This window comes from Aplidium turbinatum, chromosome 12 (assembly GCF_918807975.1).
Source record: "Aplidium turbinatum chromosome 12, kaAplTurb1.1, whole genome shotgun sequence".
Classification (NCBI taxonomy): Eukaryota; Metazoa; Chordata; class Ascidiacea; order Aplousobranchia; family Polyclinidae; genus Aplidium; species Aplidium turbinatum.
The window spans coordinates 24,516,786-24,539,471 of record NC_137483.1 but is presented as its reverse complement, the minus strand read 5'-3'; the positions used below and the strand labels follow the sequence as shown (position 1 = coordinate 24,539,471).

General features: G+C 38.0%; 1 protein-coding gene across 1 annotated transcript in view; it reads right to left on the bottom strand.

Moving 5' to 3' along the window:
- Nucleotides 1–22,686, bottom strand: part of LOC145780709 (uncharacterized) — an 80,800-nt gene that overhangs the window by 44,885 nt on the left and 13,229 nt on the right. The window contains exons 5-15 of the mRNA XM_082592329.1: nucleotides 21,818–21,977; nucleotides 20,168–20,283; nucleotides 18,389–18,649; nucleotides 15,142–15,246; nucleotides 11,095–11,217; nucleotides 7,847–8,012; nucleotides 7,222–7,337; nucleotides 4,216–4,464; nucleotides 3,643–3,741; nucleotides 3,090–3,212; nucleotides 2,375–2,543 (exon numbers count right to left, since the gene is read on the bottom strand). Of these exons, the coding sequence (XP_082448455.1) occupies nucleotides 2,375–2,543; nucleotides 3,090–3,212; nucleotides 3,643–3,741; nucleotides 4,216–4,464; nucleotides 7,222–7,337; nucleotides 7,847–8,012; nucleotides 11,095–11,217; nucleotides 15,142–15,246; nucleotides 18,389–18,649; nucleotides 20,168–20,283; nucleotides 21,818–21,977 (1,687 nt within the window). The remainder of the gene's footprint in view (nucleotides 1–2,374; nucleotides 2,544–3,089; nucleotides 3,213–3,642; nucleotides 3,742–4,215; nucleotides 4,465–7,221; nucleotides 7,338–7,846; nucleotides 8,013–11,094; nucleotides 11,218–15,141; nucleotides 15,247–18,388; nucleotides 18,650–20,167; nucleotides 20,284–21,817; nucleotides 21,978–22,686) is intronic.

Here is a 22,686-nt window from a genome sequence, read left to right as displayed (position 1 = left end):
TTTATACTCGTTTTGAAAATTCATTGCCACGTACCAATAATAGCGTCGAGGCCTTGAAGAAGGTTTAGCCCATGCGAGAAGAATTCAATTGGAAAGAGGGGATACACTTCCCATGCGAACAAAATACCGAGACGTGGATGTCCGGCTTAGAAATCTTATTTCAAAATATGATAGTAATGATAAAATGTCATATTTAACAAGTGTGGCCTATAATAGGCTATGCATATATTTTGAATTTTTAAAGTAACCCACATTAGGCTTCACCGACATGCCTTTGTAAATCCCTGTAATTGATGTTGTGTAACTATGAAGTGAAGACTTGCTGATCTTCCATGCACAACGCACATGACACGAACTGTTATGTTGCCACCCTTCTTAATTGTTTTACACTTTGTATATTATCATGGAATCGTCCGGGTGTTTTGATGGATGTATTCTCATTATTTGCCTTCTGTATGATCGCTTTGGTTAACACATGAGCAACAATAGTAATCATGTAAATTTCTGATATCGATTAAACCTTCTCCATACTTGTCATTCCCGCATGAAAGTTGTTGCTACTTTCAATGTCTAAATGATAAATTAAAATTTATGATGTGATGTGCCTTTATTAGGCCTACTGAGAATTACCCAACGTACATTTTCAAGTTTGCTACAGATTAAAGTACGCTACTTCATGAATTTCGCTTAATACATGACAAAGATCAGTGTCAAAACGTGATAATTAAATCTCGTCGCACCAATCCGGTTGCAAGGGTGCTAAGTTTAGACTATTTGAGGAACAATGGTTCAATATAGACTCACAGCTGGACTTTTTTCGCAGCTATTTCTTACTCAAAGACGGGCAATTTTCCAGGTGGCAATTTTCTCGACGTCAATGTTCCCACACGGGCAATTTTCCGACGGGCAATCTTCCTGTCACGGTCTTCTTGGTACTTGTGGGTAGGACCGAGTTGAAATGTGGGAGTATATTTTGTACCTTTTCTGATAGAACTCGTGGTAGATTGTGCCATCGCTGTCGATCTTTATGGTGAAGTCCAGTAAAGAGATGGCGTTGTTCTTTTTCAAAGTTAATAGCTGGGTGCGCTTGATTAAGGGCGTTTTAGATGGCTAAGGCTTCTCTGTTGTTGACTGTCCGCAAGAACGTGTCGTCAACGTATTGTCTGTAGAGGGTGAGCTTTGTCTGGTTTTGCAGTGTCTGCTTTTCAAGGGTGTCCAACTGTCCATGCAGAGGATGCCGATGGCTCCAGACACGACGTTTCCTATTGGTAGACCGTCAACTTGGTTATAGAACTTCTCCTTGAATGTGAAGACGTTATTCTGAAGGATAATCTCAAGGAGGGAATCGATCTCTTCAGGGTGGAACAGGCCGCAGAGTTGTGTTCTTCTTGTCGAGAGCTTTTGGACTACGTTGCTGATCGCTTCCTTAGGAGAGACGGAGGTGTACACTGTACATTGCTGTCACATCCAGGCTGAAAAGGAAGTTGAATTTTCTCAGGGTATCTCGTGGCATGTCTCTAAGTTGGTTAAGTAGTTCTTGACTGTTTGTAAGGTGTGCCGGAACGTCTTTCAATAATATAATTTCGGGAGAGAGTTTCTTTCTTGTACTAAAGACGGGCAAGACACAGCAATACAACAGGGTTGAGCATTATAACAATATATTTTACATATTTACAAATACTTTAACAGTCAAACCTGATGAGGGCTTGTTAAGCCGAAAACGTTTGACTGTTAAACTATTTGTAAATATGTAAAATATATTGTTATAATGCTCAACCCTGTTGTATGTATCTTGCCTGTCTTTAGTCTTTCAATAAGGGGTTAAGTAGGATGCAGACTAGGTGTGACAGTTTGGCGGCTGGCCCGTTTGTACATGAGACGATTGGACAAATCTTGATATCAGGTCCTTCTTTACGAGTCTTGATCAGGTGGTAGAATCGTGACATACTTGAATTGTTGGTGATGCAACATCTGGTTACGTGATATGGTAGTTGATCTCTGGTGGCTATAGTCCTCCACGTGCTGAGCTTTCGTTCTACGGTTCGCGCTTTTGTGATCCTTGAAGTTTTGTACACTTTTGGGTCGCTCGAGTGTTGTTGGGCCGCTGCATCGTATCGTTCTGTTTCGATGATGCAAAATTCATCCCCTTGTAATTGGGAAGATAGGTCATGTCCTTTGCTTTTAAGCTTTTGATGTTCAAGAAGTCCTTCTTTGAGAGGTTAGTACGGTTGGGTTGTTAATATCTACATTCCGAAGTATGCAACGATCATGCTGCTAAAAGCGAAACTCAATCTATCGCATTATGCCGAGCATCTTCAGAAATTATTAAAATCCATTGTAGTGATCCACAATGAGATCAAGGCAATTCACTCACATCATAGATGTATCAAAGGAAACTTGTCGTCTAGACGGTCCTGTTGCTCCCCTTCGGAGTGTACACTGCACCCTCACTGGAATTGAAGCTGCCACCTCGTAAACCAGTTCAACGTTGTCGCCGATAACCACTTGGAGGGTTGTACTGCGAGCTGTGACGTTTAATATTTCTGCGGCAAGAAATATTAAGGTGCTGTTTAAAAATCTTTATGAAATACAAAACGTTATGTAACGTAGTTAAAAAGAAAAAGTAGACTTGTTTAAGAGAACGCTGTTGGCAGCACTTTGTGCGCCCAGCACTGTATAGGAGTAATACAACTGCACTCAGTTGTCATCAACAATGAGAATTTTTTTTACAGCTACTGAGTATAGAAAATTGTCATTAATTTGTCTGTTATAAAATGTTAGCACATTGACTACCACGACGTGAAGCCTTGAATGTTTCATTGACCAGCCAGGGATGTTCTAATCATCTATCGATGCTGCAACAAATTATCATCGCCAGACCGTGAAAGTATCGGAACCAATACGAGAAGTGATTGTCCTCCAGACAGAACAATCTTTGCCAAGTCCTTTGTTCGCACATGATAACGTTGGCACATAATGACGTTGATGACTGTGAGATCTTTACTATGAAGTCCACTCATCGGGATCGGACCGTGGATAGTCCGCAATACCGAAAACTTAAGTTTCTTGCAACTTTTTAATATTCTTACTGGTGATGCATGTATCTCCCATGAAGTTGTCAGCGCACTGACATTGAAATCCACATCCAACATCAACACAGGTCGCTTGGTTGAAACAGGGCAATATTGCGCATGCGTGGGGGCTGCGTGGAGCTGTCCACAGAAATTGAGTGATTAGTGAATGGTGTTTCAACAATTTTTGATGGAGATTGTTGATTGAAGATCAAAAGACTTTAGATCTTTTTGTCGCATTTGTTGGAGCACCAAGTTGGAACACTCGACTGCATTCGTATTGAATGCACTAGTGAACTAGTTAGAAAGTGATTTCCAATTTGTCGTGTAAACTTTCTTTAAATTCAAACTTATCTGAACGTATCAACACATGAGTTACAGTCATTTACCGTAAGTCGCTATGATTACAACTATGTTGGGATAAAATGACGTCGAATCAACAATATGGTAAAAATGTCGCTGTAACGCGATTGTATACTGATTGTATTGTTTTAAGAAGTTTGCTTTAAAAATACTAAATAATCTGAAACACGTTATAACTATCAGTACACGGAATTAACGTACAACTCACCTATTCTTTCACAAATTACTCCATTCCTAGTAGAGCATTCTCTTGCTTCTATTGTGCTTGACGCCGAAATAACTGCACAATCTCCATTTCCAGGTGGTGCTATCACAAAGTTACATGATCAAAAAGCAGATTGTCACTGTATACATCTTGTGATAGTTTAACTTAATTTGCACCAGTAGAACGCCTCATATTATTTAATTTAAATGCCTGGTGAACAGCCTCATTCAATCTACATGACCTTGTTAATCATTTTATATGAATTTCGTTGAGATGGACGTTGGAATAGTACAAGCTCTACATGGCGGAGTAGCCGAAAGAATAAATAACTCCTGGGGTCAGGCAGTAAAAGTACAATTCTGAATTGGTACCGGACAAGAAACAATAACAATCCTTTTCTGCATTAGCTACTGAAATCAGCTCCTGTGCTTTAGTAAATATTCTTTCAGCTTTCTGGTGTCATAAGTACGGCTGCTCGAAGTCAAACAAATGAAACTGAACGTATTGTAGCAAATCAGATTCAAAATACAGAATCAGAAAATATAAACAAAAATTAGAAAACTTTGAATCTCGCACCTGGTCTTAAAGCTGATCCATCATTCCATCTCCAGCCATTGCTTCTTTCAGCCCCGACAAAGTAGCTGATTGCTCCTGTGCCTCTGAGCCTGTTTCCATTAATGAGAGATGAAGCAAAGGCACGTTGTTCGGGAGTCTTCAACACAGCCAAGATTCTATTGTTGTCCTCACAATAAGCTTTCGCCTCCTCGTTTGTTAATCGCCGTGTAGTGAATAAGTAAGCACAATTATTTCTTCGATTACGCAATTCTAAAAAAGAATTTTCAAAAATAATTTGCCAAAACTTTGAATAAATAAATCTATATTTTCAAATCATAGCGACCTATAGGCCTTACCCAACGTGCGAGCGTATAATTACCGGTTAGCACAAAATTTAATGCCTGAAATTTTAAACCTATTTTGGAGTATTATATCTGGAGCACTGATTTCGAAAATGCAATTAGTTTGTTATATCAGTTTTAGTTTTCGAAATGTGATATACCCCAGTTGCGCCAGATTTTGTTTTCAACTTTTTGAAGGTGTGTTATTTACAAAGCGGTGGGATGGCGCAGCGGATAAGGCGCTCGCTTTCCAATCATGCAATCCTGGTTCGACTCCCGGCTTAAGCTGGTTGTTGAAAAACACCGCTCACCTCTACCCAGGGTGTAATAAATTGGGTGGGCGTATTTGCTGAAGTAAAGGCGGCCGAGAGAAAGGAACTGGCCACCCTACTCTCGTTAGTGCCGAAGGCTTAGTGTAATGAGAAATTTATCTTCTCATCCCCCGATGCTTGGATTCAAGTATGGGACTCACCTCCTACTTTATTTACAAAACATCAAAGTAGTCGGAAGCTAGAACTACTTTAGAGTTTAGACAATGCAAACCACTCAAATATGTCATACACGCAAGAAATACGTAAAATATTAGTTCTTTAGGGTCTATAAAACATCAAAAACTGTTTTTTTTCTGAGAGGTCTTTGAAAGCATAATCAGGGCAGTTTCATCGATGCTTTAACAGCAACCAGGAGTAAGACCTGTTCAAAATTTAAAATTTGTTAGCCTCTTGCATTGTTTTCTGTGGTTTTGTCCATGAGAAATCCAAAAATGGCAACCATTTTGCTCTCAGATAATGGGATACCTTGCCTCAAGAGGCCTAAACATTTCCATTTTTGCCAAAATCTCCCATTTTTAACTTGTTAAGCCATGATTCTGATGGTGGAAGTCTTCATTTCAACTGAAAATACTTTCATGCAATGTCTTACTGACAGCTCACAAGTGAAAATCAACTTTTGAATATTTGGGACTATTTTGAAAAGTGTGCGGGGAATAAGAAGAATGAATCAGCACGTAGCGCCACTAGTGGTGAAAAGGCATTTTACTTATTTTAGGCAGCCTATACACATTTTTTGAAAGTTTTTAATGTGTCTAGTCTGACAGAGAGAGACCCCAGATTTATTTCTGACAATGATGATGAATTTTGATGATGATGAGTCGTGCTCAAAATTGTTAAACCTTTTAAAATCCCAGCATAAAAATATCAAGTTCACCATTGGAAATTCCAGTGATACCATCGCTTTATTAGATGTTGAAATATAAATTAAACACAATTCGTTTGACACCTGGATTTGGCAAAAACCTACCAACACTGGCTTTTAAATTATAACGTTCTGTGCCCTAACAAATGCAAATCTGGTTTAATCTTGTGTCTGCTATCTCGTGCTCGTTTGGTGTGTTCTGATGATCAGTTGTTTCAGAAAGAAATGAAGAAATTGAAAAGCATGTTTCATTTAAATGGATATCGTTCTCCTTTTTCAATAAAGTCTTAAAACACCTTTATGGCTGATGAACAAAAGGACACGCCTGAAGAAGTAGATTTTAGTCATTTTATTAGTATGTCCTTTTTAGGAAAACTTTCAACAAGGTTTGCAAAAAAATCTAGCTAAACTTATAAAAAAAAATTATGTGACGTTCATCCTGTGTATAAAACGTTAAAAGTGCACAAATATTTTTAACTGAAGTCGCCTACCTTCTTTGCTCTTTCTTCGAATGTTGTGTATAAATTTAGTTGTTTGCGTGACCCAAACCAGACATAGGCTACATTGGTATGTCAACCAGACATTTGTTGACAAGGGCCGGGGAGCATGAACCCAAACTTAACAACTAAAAATACAATTAAAGAGCGCATCGCCTCTTCTGTAACGTGTACTGACAATGTCTCGATCGACCAATTCAAAATCATCTCTCGAGGCAAAATCGAAATACCAGACCAAGATCATGGAAGCCCTAAGAATTAAACGTAATAATCCGTTTCTCAACATGCAACTATTTGCCCATGGCTCGTCTTTTCTTTTGTGTGTGTTCTAATTGTTTGTCACATGTCTGTAGTTTACACCTCATGTGGTCTGTTTCCCACCGTATAATTTACTCGTAATCATTCTTGTATCACTTCTTCAGTTTTTGCTTTTAGGTTTCAGTCCAGAGTGTCGTTACTGTATAGTGCAAAGTCAAATTTATTCTTACAATTTTTATTTTACGTATATTGCAGATTTAATTCCTGATGAGTACACAACTATGTGTCGAAAACGTTCGAGGTTATTTTAATTACGTTATGTTTTTTGTACTAATATTTTATGTTAAAGCTTGTGAGTTTTGTCTATTTAAGCATTGATTTACTTTTGAGCAAGTCAAGAATAACATTTATGCTGAAACACAAAATTGGCAACACCATCATTAAATACACCCTACTCTGAGAACAAAGTCCAACCGTACTCCTCAACGTGGTGGAGAGGTGGCAACAACGTATGCTATATACGTTGGCTAAACGGCTCTGGCCTGGGGAAAGATCTGGCAACCTACCCCAGAACTTTTGCTAAAATACTCTATGATGACTCTGAGAACGTAGTTTCGCATCCTGTAGCCTACTTCTAGAAATCCCTGACAGAAAGTCAGCAAGTCTATTTGATTGCCATAATATTAGGCCTAAGTGATCAAACACGGTGAAGAATTTACGCGGTCACTTAAACTCACCTCTGATGAGAGTGAGTGTTGTTCTAAATATGCTTCTATGGACTCTTCCATTCACTGTAATCGTGCAGACTAATCGAAATCTTGAGTCGGAGATATTTGTTACTGGATACATCAATCTGTAAAGAAACTAGATTAACAAGGTTCCTTCAATAACCAGTACTAGCAAGCAGAGTTTATTTGTATTACAAATTGTTATTAAAAACTTTTGTTAAATTAGTCCTTCTCTAATTCAGGGTTAGTTCTGACTTCTTTATAAAATGGCCAGGACCGTCGAGAGGATGATGTGGACCCGGTACCAATGAGATCTTCAGGCCCCAAATCAAGACATGTCTAAGAACAACGCGCTATATCCAGAAAATAGGGTGGTTTTTAAAGTTCCCGAGCCCCTTTCAAATGTTAAGGGTCCTCAAATCATCCGGACCCGGATTCAAAAGTACCCCTTGTCCCTCATTGTCGACGCCACCGAACATAGCACATGCCAACATTTTAGTAGGCTATCATTTGTGTTGATAGCAAGATAAAATTATTCTGTGATCACGTTTTTTTGGCTCGGACCACAAGTAGGCACACAAGCTAAAGAGCTAGAACTAAAAGCTAGAACTATTCAAAATATCACAAATCTTACAACTCCTCTCCGTTTAGTTGGAAGTTACGTTTTCTTGATGCAAATCCATCCCGGTTAAGATTGCATTCGACACTTCCAGGGATGGAAGAATTAACGTTATACATCAGCGTTAAATCATCATCAGAAGCTGCTTGAATTGGCGATTGTGAAGTAATGGTCAGTATTCCTGTACACAACACTACAGCAATAATAAAGTATAAACTATTACCTGTATGTAGCAAAACAACAATGACATAAGGGCTTCATTCAGGGATACCCAGCAATAGCCAGGCCTTCTATGAATCGTGGCGTCCTGATACATCGTTTGTGCAAACCATCCATGTCGAATGTGTCTATGCTCAAAAAACATCCTTGCACGCAATAAGTTAAACTCATAAAACTGCAACGCTCTAGATTTGTATGACAACCAGGTTCAAATGGAGGAAAGTAGGCTACATGTGACCAACAGCAGCGATGTGCGATGTTTGTTTGTCTGAATTTTTCGGCAACATATTTAAAAATTGTTCTAAAATAAAATAAAACAAAAATCCAAGACCTTAACTCTTTGAAGGTTGGGGGGGGCTGTCAATTCAACTTTTTTGTATCAACAGTTGTATCTATAAAACCACTGAGGCTGTGACTACAAGATTTCTTGACTTTTCCTAACTTTTATTTACCTCTATTGAGCTGAAATTTTGAGCGAATAAAGGTTATAAATTGAGAGATATAAGGCATTTCTCAGCACATTCTCTGAAATATTTCATATTCTATTGTTTAAAAATTTCCCACCAGCTGGATGAAACTAATTAATTTGGCCCATGTCTCGTTAATCCTAACTGTTTCACAGCGTTAAGGGAATTGGCTGTATGTAAAATTATGTAAAAATTTTTTAATCGCAACATTGCAATGAATGTTCTTCATTACTCTACCAAAAAATAATGTGTAAACTCACGCTACAATTGATTTAATCGCAAAGTCATAAGTCACCTCAACATTTCAACGTATATGAGCAGTTCTAAAATTCACATACTTTTAATTTTCGGATATGCTCAGCGTAAATAATTTTACAAAGGTAATCCCAACTTTTGAAACCGTGCCTTAAAAAATAACAGAGATATCACTCCTAAAGCATAAGAAGAATCGACAGCCCCCTCCAAACTGAGCAAGACTCCAGGGAGCCCAACCTTCTAAGGGTTAACACATGCCCTCGAAAGTTCTGTACAAACATGTTCCGTTCCAACAAAACATCTGGGCTCTTTAGTATAGGCCTAGAATACATTTGATCGAAACACAATTCTGCAATTAGAAATACAGGGTGTTCATAAAGTCTCTTTACAATTTAAAAAAATTATTAAAAAGTGAAATGATGAGATATCGCAATAAGGTTTGTTTTATGTTACTCAGTATTTCATAAAGTTTTTATTGACGCATTAAATACACTTCTAAACATTCCAAAGAAGGTCAAGGTAAACATCTGGCCCAATTATTCGATTGCACATGATTCCACATCAAACATTCACTTTTGGACTATCTCGTTGAAGTTCTCTAGTCCCATGGGGGTTTTCTGATCCTCAAATTCTCACATTGTGTTTGTTTAACTTTCCTGAGACATGAAAAGTTGCCTCATCACTGAAACAAACTCGCTTGAGGAATGCTTCATCCTCAGAAATTCGTTGGAGCATGTTCACTGCAAATTCTTTTCGCCTTGGCATGTCGTTTTGCTGAAGTGCCTGCAACATTTGCACTTTGTAAGCAAACAATCTTAAATTTTTGTGTAGGACTTTGTGCACTGTTGCACGTGGTGGATCCAATTGCCTGGCAGCAGTACGGATGGACTTCATAGGAGAACGTTGAAAGGCTTGCCTTACACGCTCGCTGTTTTCTTCAGATGTTCTTGGTTGCCTACTCCTCCTTGCATCGAACACTGTCCCTGTCTCCATAAATTTCTTGTGCCATAAACGAATTGAAGGACGTGATGGTGGGTCTCTTCCATACTTACTTTTGTAGTTTCGCTGGGTCTGAACATCTGATTTTGTCTCAATGAACCAGGATACACATTGCGCTTTTCTTTAGCAGTAGTCATTTTATGGGGGTTCGATTCATATAACTCGATCATGAAACATAAGAAATTTTAATTAAGAAATTTGTCTGAAACAATAAATTTTAGTGTCAATAAAAACTTTATGAAATACTGATTAACATAAAACAAACCTCATTGCGTATCTCATCATTTCACTTTTTAATAATTATTTTACATTGTAAAGAGACTTTATGGACACCCTGTTATAACTTAAAAACAAATCGAAGATTTCACAAACAGTTTTGTGGAACCACATGCAAAAATGATTCCTCTGCAAAACTTATATAACGTACACGCAGGTTGTTTTGGACCCTCGTAGGCCTGATGGCTAATAAATCATTGAAGAATGCTGTGCAAACCACAAACATGATACTTTTCGTAGCTTCTTGTGTTCTTACAATATCAAGCTTTTCATTGTTGCTTCGAATGAAGTAAAATGTCATCGATTCAAAATTAAACCAAGAACAGGGAATCTTGCCACGAAACAATCCGTTTAAGATGCTTTTGCTCTAACGCTATCAAAGTATGCTTTGTACCGTTTCCATGACAAAAAAATCAAAATTTTGATTCATTTCGACGTATTTCTCTCGTGTTTGATTTTGCTTCAGGTCATCTTCTATAATAAATAAATTGTGTTTCGCCGATATAACTCCTTTGAGCGCAGTGCCCACATCAATAGCTCTACTGTAAGCGATCGCTTTTGTGCACAAAGGAACAAAAAAATAAAGTGTTGCTGGTTCGACTCTCAGGGTATGTGCTTGCGCAACGCATTTCAAGGACAGCAATCCACTTAATGTTCTCGAGTGAATGGAATAATTCACATACAACACTTCAACAACAAGCGGAAACTTCATTATTTCTCAACCCTGGTAACGGGCTTAAGCTCGTGCTTAACTTCTATTCTGCAAATATACGAAACTGCTAGGATTTAACATTCAAAAAAGCTTTTTCACTTTGAGAAATAAAAATTCGAAATCAAACCAGCTGAACAAAATAATTGTTTTTCAAACACTTCATTGTGTTATAACTTTCTACATTTATCTTTATCTTGAGAAAATTTGTTTTCTTATTCATTTTTGTTTGCAGCATGTGATCTAATTGGCGGCGAACAAGGATGAGTAACTTTAAAGCGATCCAACCACAAAGGACCATTTTTTGTTGACCAATTAATTGTTGTGAAGTTACTCACGAGTCGAACAATCTTCTCCCACAAAGTTGTTGCTGCAGTCACACCGACGATTGCAACCGACAGGAACACAGGTTCCGTTGTTTCGACAAGTTGAAGTCACACATGCAGATTGACTATTTCGTCCTACAAACAAAATTCCAATAAAACTTACAAATAATCTACACTCTAACTAAAGCAGTCTATAGTTTATTACTAAATAATGAAACGTCGCATCCAGGAGGCGTCATGAAGATTCATAATATTGCCACGTGAAGCTACAGAAGCAACAATGTTTGATTGCTTGCTACGGGCTAGTCACCTCCACACACAGCCATTGAAATGTTCAGTAAAAACTTTGACACAGGCTGCTGGATACTGGAATGACCTGCATGTTCTTTAGAACAGTGGTTCCCAACTCATGGGTCGCGACCCAAAGTTGGGTCGCCTGATAATTTTTTTGGGTCGCTTGTATTTCAGGCATATTGTATCTTGGGCGAAAAGAATAACAATAAAAAAAATTTAAAACGTGAAGAGATCGATCACAAAACTGGAAAATATAAACACAAGTCATAAAGCGTTTCATGTCGAGACATCGGAAAGCTTTGTAGCATGATCGTAGTGCAAGAAGTTTTAACAGTTTTCGTTTTTATTATTGTTATTATTATTATTAAATGTAAACCCAACAAAAATTTCAGTCTCAAACATAAATTAACTTGACAAAGTTACGGGATATATATTGTAACGTGCACTATTATGTCACGAACGCTATGTCGGACAAACTATGACAAAGTTTTCCACACGTTGGACCACGCATAGTCTGGTGTGGTAAAACGCATCAAAGACAAAGCCCCAAGTGCTGTATGGACTTATTGCTTTCTCCACAGACAGGCCTTTGCTGTAAAAAAGCTGTCTCAAGAGCTGCACGAAGTGTTGAATGATGTGAAGTGTGTAAACTTCATCAAAACAAGTCCACTAAATCGGCATTTGTTTTCGTCTTTGTGGATTCTGATTATTATCAAGCATTGCTGTTGCACACAGAAGTGCGATAGTTGTCACGAGGTCGTGTCCTAAAGCGAGTTTGTAATTTGCGAGAGGAGATTGCTTTCTTCCCTAGGCAACAGAACTGTGTGAAATTAGCCGAGAAGTTTTTGCAAGAAGATTTCAAGGCAAAAGTTGCTTACCTTGCCGATATATTTGACTCTCTGAATTCTCTAAATTTATCTTTGCAAGGCAACGGTTTTACAGTGATTGATCGCGCCGCAAAAGTTTCTGCTTAACACAAAAAACTCATATTCTGGAAAAGTTATGTCACCAGAGATGAGTACGATATATTTCCTCAGCTAACGCAATATATCTGTGGCAATGAAGTTGATATTAAGCAAACGATATAATTAGACACCTGGAACAGTTTGCCAAAAAGTTTGTGCACCTACTATGGAGAATCTCTAACACTTAATAACCAAAATGATTGAATAATAATTGATCCATTTGTTGGAAAAGAACTGCCTCAACTTTCCATCCATGTTGCAGAACAGTTTATGGACATAACGACAGAAGTAGCAAACCGTATTTCTTTTGCGTCCTTCAAAGACAAATAGGCTACCCCAAAGATTCTGCAAACATCCACTTTTGGGCTTCCCTGTACAAAGTGTATCCCACAGTTTCACAATTAGGGATTCAAAAACAGATTCCATTTTGCAACAACTTGGCTTTGTAAGATTGAATTTAGCGCCATGTGTGTATTGAAAACTGAACAGCGAAACCGGCTGGAAGTTAAAGCCGACATGCGGCTATGCCTAAGCAAAATAACGCCTCGATTTCAAAAACTCACTGACAGCAAGCCAGCACAGCTATCTCATTAGTGATTTGATAAACATATTATTTTCGGAAAGAGTTACTGCTTTTGTAGTGCTGTTTGTTTGCAACACAATCTTGTATGGCTTTTGAAATATTACGACAATTTGCTTGGGTCGCAAGATTTTACCAAACTAATTTTTTTTTTAAATGGGTCGCCTTAAAAACGAGTTGGGAACCACTGCTTTAGAATGTTTAAGTCAGTGGTTTTCAACCGAGGTGCCTTGGCACCCTGGGGTGCCATTTACAATACTCCATGGTGCCGTGCGCAAAGCTATCTCTCATGTTCATGTTTTTATATGTCTTCAAATGGACCATTGATAACTAGGATAATTGTTGCTGATGAAATGTTCATGCACGATTGTTTTTCTGACATCATTGAGGGCAATGTTTTGTCATAACTTGTGATTTTTCATGATACAAATTCCTAATGTGGTACTTTTCTATTGTTTTGGCTTTGTTATGTCACAGTGACTAAGCGACTGGCAGATAGAGTAGACCTATCAAGTGAAAAATTAAGAAAGCTTGGCATCCACCAAGTAGAAAAGTTCGTGCAGTGGAGGAGACTCCGTTGGTACAGCAACGTAGGCTACAAAATGGAAGAGGACTCCTGGCCTACAAAAGGAAGGGCGCAACCTAAGTGAATAGCCAAAAAAGAGGTAGTGCGATAACATGCGGAGCGACCCCGAAAGGGAATTCTTGTGACGGTCAATGCTAAAAATTGGAGTACGTGAAAAGTCACCATCAAGCCGGTTTAAAATTTGCTGATGTCCAACACTCGCAATACGGGAAACATAGGACGGAAAACCATGAACTAACTCACAGTCAATGTCTGTACGAGTTGCGCTGATTCATTGTACCCTAGGTACGGTGCTTTAGTGGATGAATACTGTTCATGGAGAGATTTTTACCCATTCTGTCTGCTGCGGGAAGAGCAGTAGGCTATATTAGTTTCACACTTCCTTCGAAATAGCCTAAGTAGGCTAAACTTTTAATTTGTTTTTTTTTCAAAATACAGTTTCACAACGGCATTCAATCTACAGTACAAGTAAAATTGTTGTGTTGCTATTATTATGTTGATTTCTAATATGTGTTATTATTAATTGTCTTTCTCAAGAGCATGACAACCAACTCGCCTACTTTTCTCTACACTGCATTAGAGCTGCAAGTCAAGAAGAGAAGCTATGAATACCATTTTTGAAATCTTTGGCTTGAAACGGTTAAGGTTTGTTTCAACAACCTGCTGGATTCCAAAGGAAAAGTCGTTGGTCTGTCACGGGGTACCACAAACTAATTTTATCTTCTGTAAAATGCCGTAAGACTAAAAAGGTTGGATGACACAACTTTAGCCACGTAAAGACGGCTTTCATAAATTACCGCACCTGACTGGGTGGCACCCGTTCATAGATCCTTGTAGAACTTATATTTCCTTTCAAACCACGAAGCGGAAACAAAAGTTGCGACGGCGAGACAACCGTCTACTTTATCATTCATATCCTTATAAGTCGTTGGTTCTCGTACATACTCAACTATGCCCACAAACTATTGTAACTTCTGGAAAACTTATTGTTCATATATCCGATGAACGCTGAAAACACATCGAAACTTCAGTGATGATCTTCTTGTCTGTGGGATGTATTGTGGTGTCATCTCCAGGTGACCCTGTGACAATCAAAACCACCTTTAAAAGTAAGAATAAACATTTCCTGGGGTTTCGTGTGGGGTAGTTTGTACAGAATGATTATTACAGGTTGTGACATTGATTTCCGTGACCGATCATTTCAGAGTAACGATGAGAGAGGGGCACCGGTTGCCATCTTACTGAGTCTTTTTACGAAAGTAGCAACGCCATAGGTGTTGCTATAAGTTTGTACAGGCAATGTGTATCCGTGAATCTTCAGAGCAGCACTGCTGGTGACGTGCGTCTCCTAAAGGTGGACTGATCGTACTTGGTTGGCCTTTCTAGTTGTTGTAGGATGTTGACTTTGGAGTTGGTCAAGCTTTTCGCATTCTACTGCAAAGGGTTAGGCCTAACACCTTTGGCTTCCCATCGGCAAACCTACAACACAACCTTTAAAGACCTACATAATTATATGCTTTTGAGTTTTTAAGTTTGTTTGAATGTTACACTTGCATTTGTTTTCTTTAGCCTTGTTACTCACTAACTCAGACTCAAACGAATGAAGGCTTAGGCTTCACTATTTCTACACTCACTTATGCGTTCACAAATGATCCCATGTGTTGATGAACAGGCAACGGATAACAGGTTCCTGTTTGGTCTAATTACCGAGCAATTTCCGTTGTTGCCGTTTATATCATCTGTAAAGTAATAATAACGATATAAACATAATTTGAACAAAGCACCAGCAGCAAATGCAGAATATTTTCTTAAAATCTAATGAGGAAACTTTTATCTACGAAACCGAATCAACATTCATGGCCTGATTTGTATAGAGTAAAACCTACACGCTACATTACTCCATTTTTGACTCTGATAACATAATTGTCTCTTGTTACATAAAACAATGATTGTGATCCCTGTGAACATTAATGACGTTCGTCAGGGAGTCAACAAGAACCTCCGAAGATTTCAATGCACATGTAGGACTCAGCACCCTTGTCACTCAGCACTTTATTTCTTGGAACAACAAAAAGCTTAATTCAATTTAACATTCAAATGAAACGGTTTGTTGTTTAGCATCACATTAGTATTGAGGTAGAAACTAAAAGAAGATCTACATCTCAATAGATCTGATTAGATAAAAAAAAAATGATAGAAGATCTATGACAATGCTACATCTATTTGCAGCTAAAATAAAATCAAAAGTCCTAAAACTGTTCGGCCACACTAAAAGATCAAAATTTGGAATCAGCAAAGTCTGCATGGAAGGTAAAGTCAAAGGAAAGAGAAAACGTGGCATACCACCAAAACGATGGCAAGACAACCAAAACGATGGCAAGACAACATTTCAACATGGACCGGTCTCAATTTGGCGACACTGGGCAAGTTAGCTCAAAATCGCCATCTCTTGGATCAACTAAGCCATGTTGATGCGCAATCTGCTGCAAGCGGAGGGCGACTGATGATGATGATGATGAAAAAGTCTGCATTAGGCAACAAATTTTCTCTGATTTTGTAGCGCAAACAGTATCATGTGTCACTTCACGAATGTTGCGTTTCTACCATTTGGCGAGAAGTAGCCTAACCGTTTGTTAGGCTACTTCTCTTGGCGCTAACTCGTTTGGAATCGCAAAGATTTTACTCCGCGAACAATATGAATGGCAATAGACGCCTTCCGCAAGGACCGAAGGGACTATTGAGGTGCCATCCGAGCATCGCTTCCATGATGCAGTGAGGTTATGCATCATTGCGCAAATGAATGGCAGACTTTAGGCTCGAAACCAAAACTTAGCAGCGTTTTAGCAACAAAGTAGCCCGTTGGAAGTTTATTACCATTTTGAGATCCAAAACTAATGAAACCTCGCTCTTTTCAACTGAATATTTTAATAAAATCTGAAACTTACGGTACCACTATCTGACATGAGCAACATAGATGAGGCATACCAGGACTCAACATAACTCAGTCTACAGCATCACGTGATTGTCAGACCAGTTACACAAACTGCTGGGATTCTGGGTGGGAAAGGTTTTATTGCTTCTACTTCAGTGCACCATCTGACGCGGCTAGCATCGTTGCCGCTAAATTACTTGAGCTGTTCAAGGGCAAGCTGGGTTTCAATATGAATAATCCATCATGGATCAAGCCATCCTCCTAAAGTCGTATTAGAACAGATCGCTCAGGTCACACCACCACTTGGTGCAACTGTGCAAAACTGTCATCTCGCACGGCACCGCAGTAACGTTTGACAGGCTTCAGCTAGGGATCAAAGGCTGAAACATGGCATGCAGTAGCCCTAGCTTTTCACCAATGTTCATCAGAGTACTTCAGAATCAGAATGTTCTAAAGGTTTTATTTTCATGAAGTCGCCTTAACGGTGAGGAAAGCTCTATAAATAGTTTTAAACAATCTTCACTAGTTACCAAACCTGATTGTTTTGATTTACTGAAGCAAGAAATTCCGGACGGAAACATGGGAGCACCATAAATGGAAAGTAGAATTGTGACTGAAAACATCCAGGATCTGTTCCTTCATCCCTGACTCCCACACTTACCCCGTTAAGGCAGGCGTGAGTGAGTTTCAATAGCATTTGAGTTGGCGTCAAGTATTTACATTCAATCACGTACAAATAGTGAGTGGTAAATTATTTTTCTTCTTTTTTTCGACTTCATTTTGCAAATGTGGTGCTGATGAACAAACTAAAGGCCACGTCATCAGCGATTGTAGCATCTTTCGTCCACCTAATGAAGCGGAAGTTCTGCGTGTCTCAGACTATGAGACAAAGCCAGCTACGTAGCCTACCTCAATAATATTTTGGAATTGAATTTCTAAAGTCAATTGCCCACAAATATGAAAGGCATGATGGTCTGGATTTTAGCAGGTTGATGCAAAATTTAACCATAATTCTGTCACCCATCGTCTGAGCAAGCAAATCGGACCTGACCCCTCAAATTGGTTGACTTACCAATATCAAATATCTTCATTTTTTTCAGGAAAAGATCCTTCAGATGTCCGATTTTGTAAATGCTTACGTATAATTACGGTGAAACGTGCTGAAATACTAGCAACTAGCTACAATTGCATGAAATATCATTTTCGATCAGATCTTTAAACAACAAAACGTAAAGCCACATTTCATAATGTTCCCAAACAAAGTCCATTTACCCGTAACAGAGATCAGTTGTCAGTAGATATAACAGCAAATATATTTCGCACTTGTTAGTGCATCGTCAGTTCTTATCTAACTCTAAGTGCAAAATATATTTTCTGTTACATCTACTGACAACTGATCCCTGTTACCTTAGCAATTGAGGTTTTAGCTTAGCATGTGTAATGTGCGTATAGAAATTAAATTGTTACCCAACAAATTTATTGAAATAAAGTGTTTGAGATGAAAAAACGTCAAAAAGTCAGTTTTTATTCTAATTTCCAGAAAATAGCTTCAAAATTACAGTTTTTGAATTATAACATAAAGTAATGCTAAACTAAACAAAAATTATTTTTTCTCATAAATATAAGGCACTTTTGGGCGTTTTTACATTTCAAAGTAATTGCACGACCATTTATATTGCACTAACATTAAGATATATATAACTAACATTGCACGAAAATGTCTAGCCACCTGAGACAAAATGCTTATTGTGAAGGGCAGGAAGGTAGAAAAATGACCAGTGTAGGTTTAGAAAATTCGCAATAAATAAAAACTAAAAATCTAGAAAATTCACATTTCTAGCATATTTCCTTTTGTCAAATATTTCACTACTATGCTAGAGTAGGGCGTCCTCATAAAACCCCGTGTTGCTACAGACAGGGTTAACTGTGATAAAAATAAAGTTGTTTACCATCATCTAAACGTGATCCATCTGCCCATCTCCACTGTCCATTCATTCTTTGAGCTCCGACGTAGAAATTGTGGTTTTGTGAATCGTTCAACATTCCAATCTGTCTGGATGCGAATCGACGCAAAGCAGCAGTGTCCAAAATTGCCAGAACATTACCCTCACCACGATTCGTGCATTGTGATACAGCTTCGTTGTAAGATTGAGCACGGGCAGTTGTGAAAACGTATGTGCAATTGTCCATTGATCGCGTCCTGTTTAAGGCTGGAAAATAAAAGTGTTGAAATTTAAATCACATGACAGTCGACTACCCCGATGAAAACCCCCAAGGACCACCAGTTTTTGGCTCGAGCGTTGAAACCGTTTGGTGCTGTTGCTTTATAATCATTTGTTAAAGTGATGAAAATAAAATATTTTAAACAAAATTAACTAAAAATGTTATTTTGTTTTCGTACAACCCACGTCGTTAAGAAGCAAAAGCATCAATGCGAGATGCAGTGCGGTGATTGTTCATCGCTATGATTGCGTTTTAACAATAACTAACTTCCTCCTAGAACGAGACCCATTAGAGTATTAGACTTATCAATTTGCTAGCGAGATTTTCTTACACAAAAGTATGATAACTCTGATTTGAAGACAACGAGATAAAATTTTAAATCAAAGCTGATTAAAAAATATTCTAAGCTATATTGCAATAAATTGCACCCTGGCCCTTTCACGGCGTGAGTCTCTGTTGAGCTCACGATATACTTTGAAAATACATTGAAAACAAAATATTTAGATCACAACTTCAAATGCAGTAAAATTAGCAATTTGTTCTGAAAATTTCAAATTTGTTAAAATTGCCATAATGCGGTAAAAATTTCGAAGACTCGTTTTCTCAAAAACAAGAGTCGGATTAACGAATGCTCCTCAATGCTTTTCAAAACTTAAAACAAAGCAATAAAATAATAAACAAGAATATAAGGAGAGAAGCTGATGTGTGGCTGCCCGAAGGAAGCATATTAATGTTGGTGATGAAGGTTTGGTGGTCCAAAGCAAATTTATTCTACCACATCTGTATTGCAGACCAGATTATTTATGTTTGTGCGCTTTTGATTTAAATCTCGCTGACAAATACCGCGCTATTGTATTAGTACATCGCCGTCATGATACATTGTAGTAAAGCAAAGAGATGCGGAACTTTTTTGCTTGGTTCACAAAAGAGACTTCAATCCGTAGAAAAGTACAAGTGAGTCATTTAATTCAATATTAATATTAATGCGAAACTGTCTGTTGTATCTTCTCTGTCTTGTTGTCCTGAGCTGGTAACACCTAGTTGCTATCTTCACATATGCAGCACTCGTATCTGAGTTGAGACGATTCCGTGCGCTTCATTGTATAAAATCCACGTGCGAAATTAGGATTCACACATAACCAAACAACGATGACAAACTACCGCAAATTTTTTCATAGTTTTAAACTAATTTGGAAGAGACTTCTACGTTGTAATGATTATATTTTCACCATGGTTTCAACAATAGGAAGTCCCGACCATTAATGTTTGTTTTTATGACAATTCTATTTCCAGACCACACTAATTCTAATCCTAAACAGCCAAGAGCAATGCAGTTAAAAAAAAATTGATTTGCTAACAATCAAGAGCGCAATAAGTTTGTTCCATTACAGGCACCTATTACTTGGTGCAATTTTAATGTAATTCACATTCTATTTAATATGGGATTGTTGAGTAATTACAACTTATAAATTTAATCAGGAAAAACTAAGATTAGGGAAACTCACGTCTGATGAGGGTTAGTGTTGTTAAGAATGTGCTTGTGTGGACTCTTCCATTCATTGTAATCAAGCAGGCAAATCGAAACCTTGAGTCGATGATGTTCGTTACGTCATAATCAAATCTGAAATCAAACAAGATTCTTACGTTTCGAGCAATAAACAACCCACAAAGCATGAGGATATTTCACACCACTGCTGGAGAACGTGCGATAGTACAGTAGTAGACAAACTATAGCTGCTATAACACCAGATCCGTTTTTCTCTCAAATCGTTTTTACGACTAAACGAAGAGAAAAGTGTCAGATCTCTTGAATTAGGGAGGAAACCTGCCTACATGAGATCAAGTCTCTTGGGAATTCATTAACATACGAGTCGTTTGCCTCGTATTTGTAGCAACTGACAGGTGTCAAACCCACGACATTGCTTGAAATGAACGACTTGGTTACATGTCTTGTAATCCAAATAAATTAACACTGCAGCCTACCTTCAAAATTAATTTCGATTGGCCAGAATAGATCATCTCCTGCTGATTTATTTAAATTTTCAAATATTTTTAGTTATTTTCAAATTTCAGTTATACAGATGTCACTGACACTCACTGTAAAAATACATTAGTTTATATTGACGGTAGCCTGATTGTCAATATAGGTAGCCTGATCGCTTTGTTGCAGAGTCAATTAAACAGGCTTTCCGAACAAGAGAAATGATAAATAAGTTCAAGGTAAAGACACTAATTTATTGTTGCCAACATACGCAGGCCAGATTGGAGAAACCAAGGGGTAGCATTTGGGTCCACGGATCTTAATTTGTCAATTGTAGACGATTTGAAGAATTCTTCTTAATTGATAAATAGTAGAATAGTTTTCAGTAGGCTGTGCTGGTAGATCTGAGGTCGATTCCAGGTCGGGTCAAACCGAAGACTTTAAAAACGGTACCGACTGTGTTCTTTCTTGCATAGCGCAGTGACGACAAGTCGGGTAATAATGTAATGACATCGTAAATCTGATCTTCTTTTATTGTCTTATTTTATTCCAAGCATTCTGCCTCTTGTTCTTGTATAAAAAGCTGCCTCTTGTATAAAAAGTTTCCAAGATTCTCAGTCTTTTGCTGTGTGTATTAGATGTATGTTGATGTCGGTTTTGTCGGTTTGTTGGTTTGAGTAGGTTAATCTTTGTCTGTCTTTAGCACATTTCATTGTAGCTAAAAGAGCTTAGCTGTTGTAGAGCGACAATAAATAAAACAATAACATTATTATTAGTAGGCTGTGCTACAATGTTACGGCAGTACTACAATGATATACTGTAACACCGCGCATAACTGCGGTTAGCTGTAGCTCAGAGTTAGAGTTGTTGAATGACGATTAAACATAAAATCGTGTTTTTAAAAGTAAGTGATGTTTGTGTATTGAAGTATGCGTTAAACTCCTTTGAGTGCCAAGCTAGTATTAATTTTATGTTGAGTGCTGTAAGGATGTAGTCTAACTTCGGTATTCTGTTTAAGGTAGGCTATTAATTTTATTCTATTTGAATAAGTGATCGAAAATCAAAATTCGACCAGTCGGGTGTTTGATTAAATAAACGTCATCCATCTTTTCTTTAGTTTTTGCAAACCAGAGCAAAAAGGTAACATTTTCATTTTACAAAGTAATAATCATACCTTCCATTCTGTTGGAAATTTTCAGTCTTCAGATTGGTTCCATCCTGACTAAAAACACATTGGATAATTCCATTAAATTGGGAGTTCACTCGATAGCTCAACATCACGTCGTCTGAGGGGTAAGCTTGAATTGAACGTTGGGAGGAAATATTTAGTACACCTGCGTAAATATATCCTCGTCAGTACACCCGCATAAATATATCCTCCTACATTGTATTAATCATAATATCGCACCTCCAGTCACAGAATGTTCAAAGATTTATTCAGTTCAGAAAATCCCTTCAGTATCGACAACCTTATCAAAATACAGGCATCACACCATGTCGTGCGTTTTATAATGTATAGAGAAGTTGATATAATTAGAAGCTGATAGTGCATCGGTTTTCATCTTCCCTTTGGATTATTGCCAAAACCTCTTCTCCTCAGCCAGTCTTTGATTTTGCACTTTACTTCACTTTAGCACATTTTATTTCCGGGTGAATAAAGACTTAAATTGTACAAGGTGTATGCCAAATAAATCTTAAACAAGTCCACAAGCTCCACTGTATTACTATCAGTCCTCAACTCAGCATTCACACCAAGCTGCTATAAAATACCTAGGTGCGTTAATTTTCTGGGGATGAAAGAGTTCGATTTTGTTCTTTTCATGAAACATTTTTTCATGTAGATGCAGATGTAGCGGACGCTGCTGATTAGCATGCTCGCCCATACACAGCCATCAGTAGGACGGCGACACTCCTGGGCATGATTGGATGGCGAGGAGTGACCGGGACACGAGGTCTTCACTATTGATTCGTTTATTGACTTATTTTAACTGAGTAGCGCTGAACGACAGAATCCAACAAGAACACCAAATGAAAACACCAGAA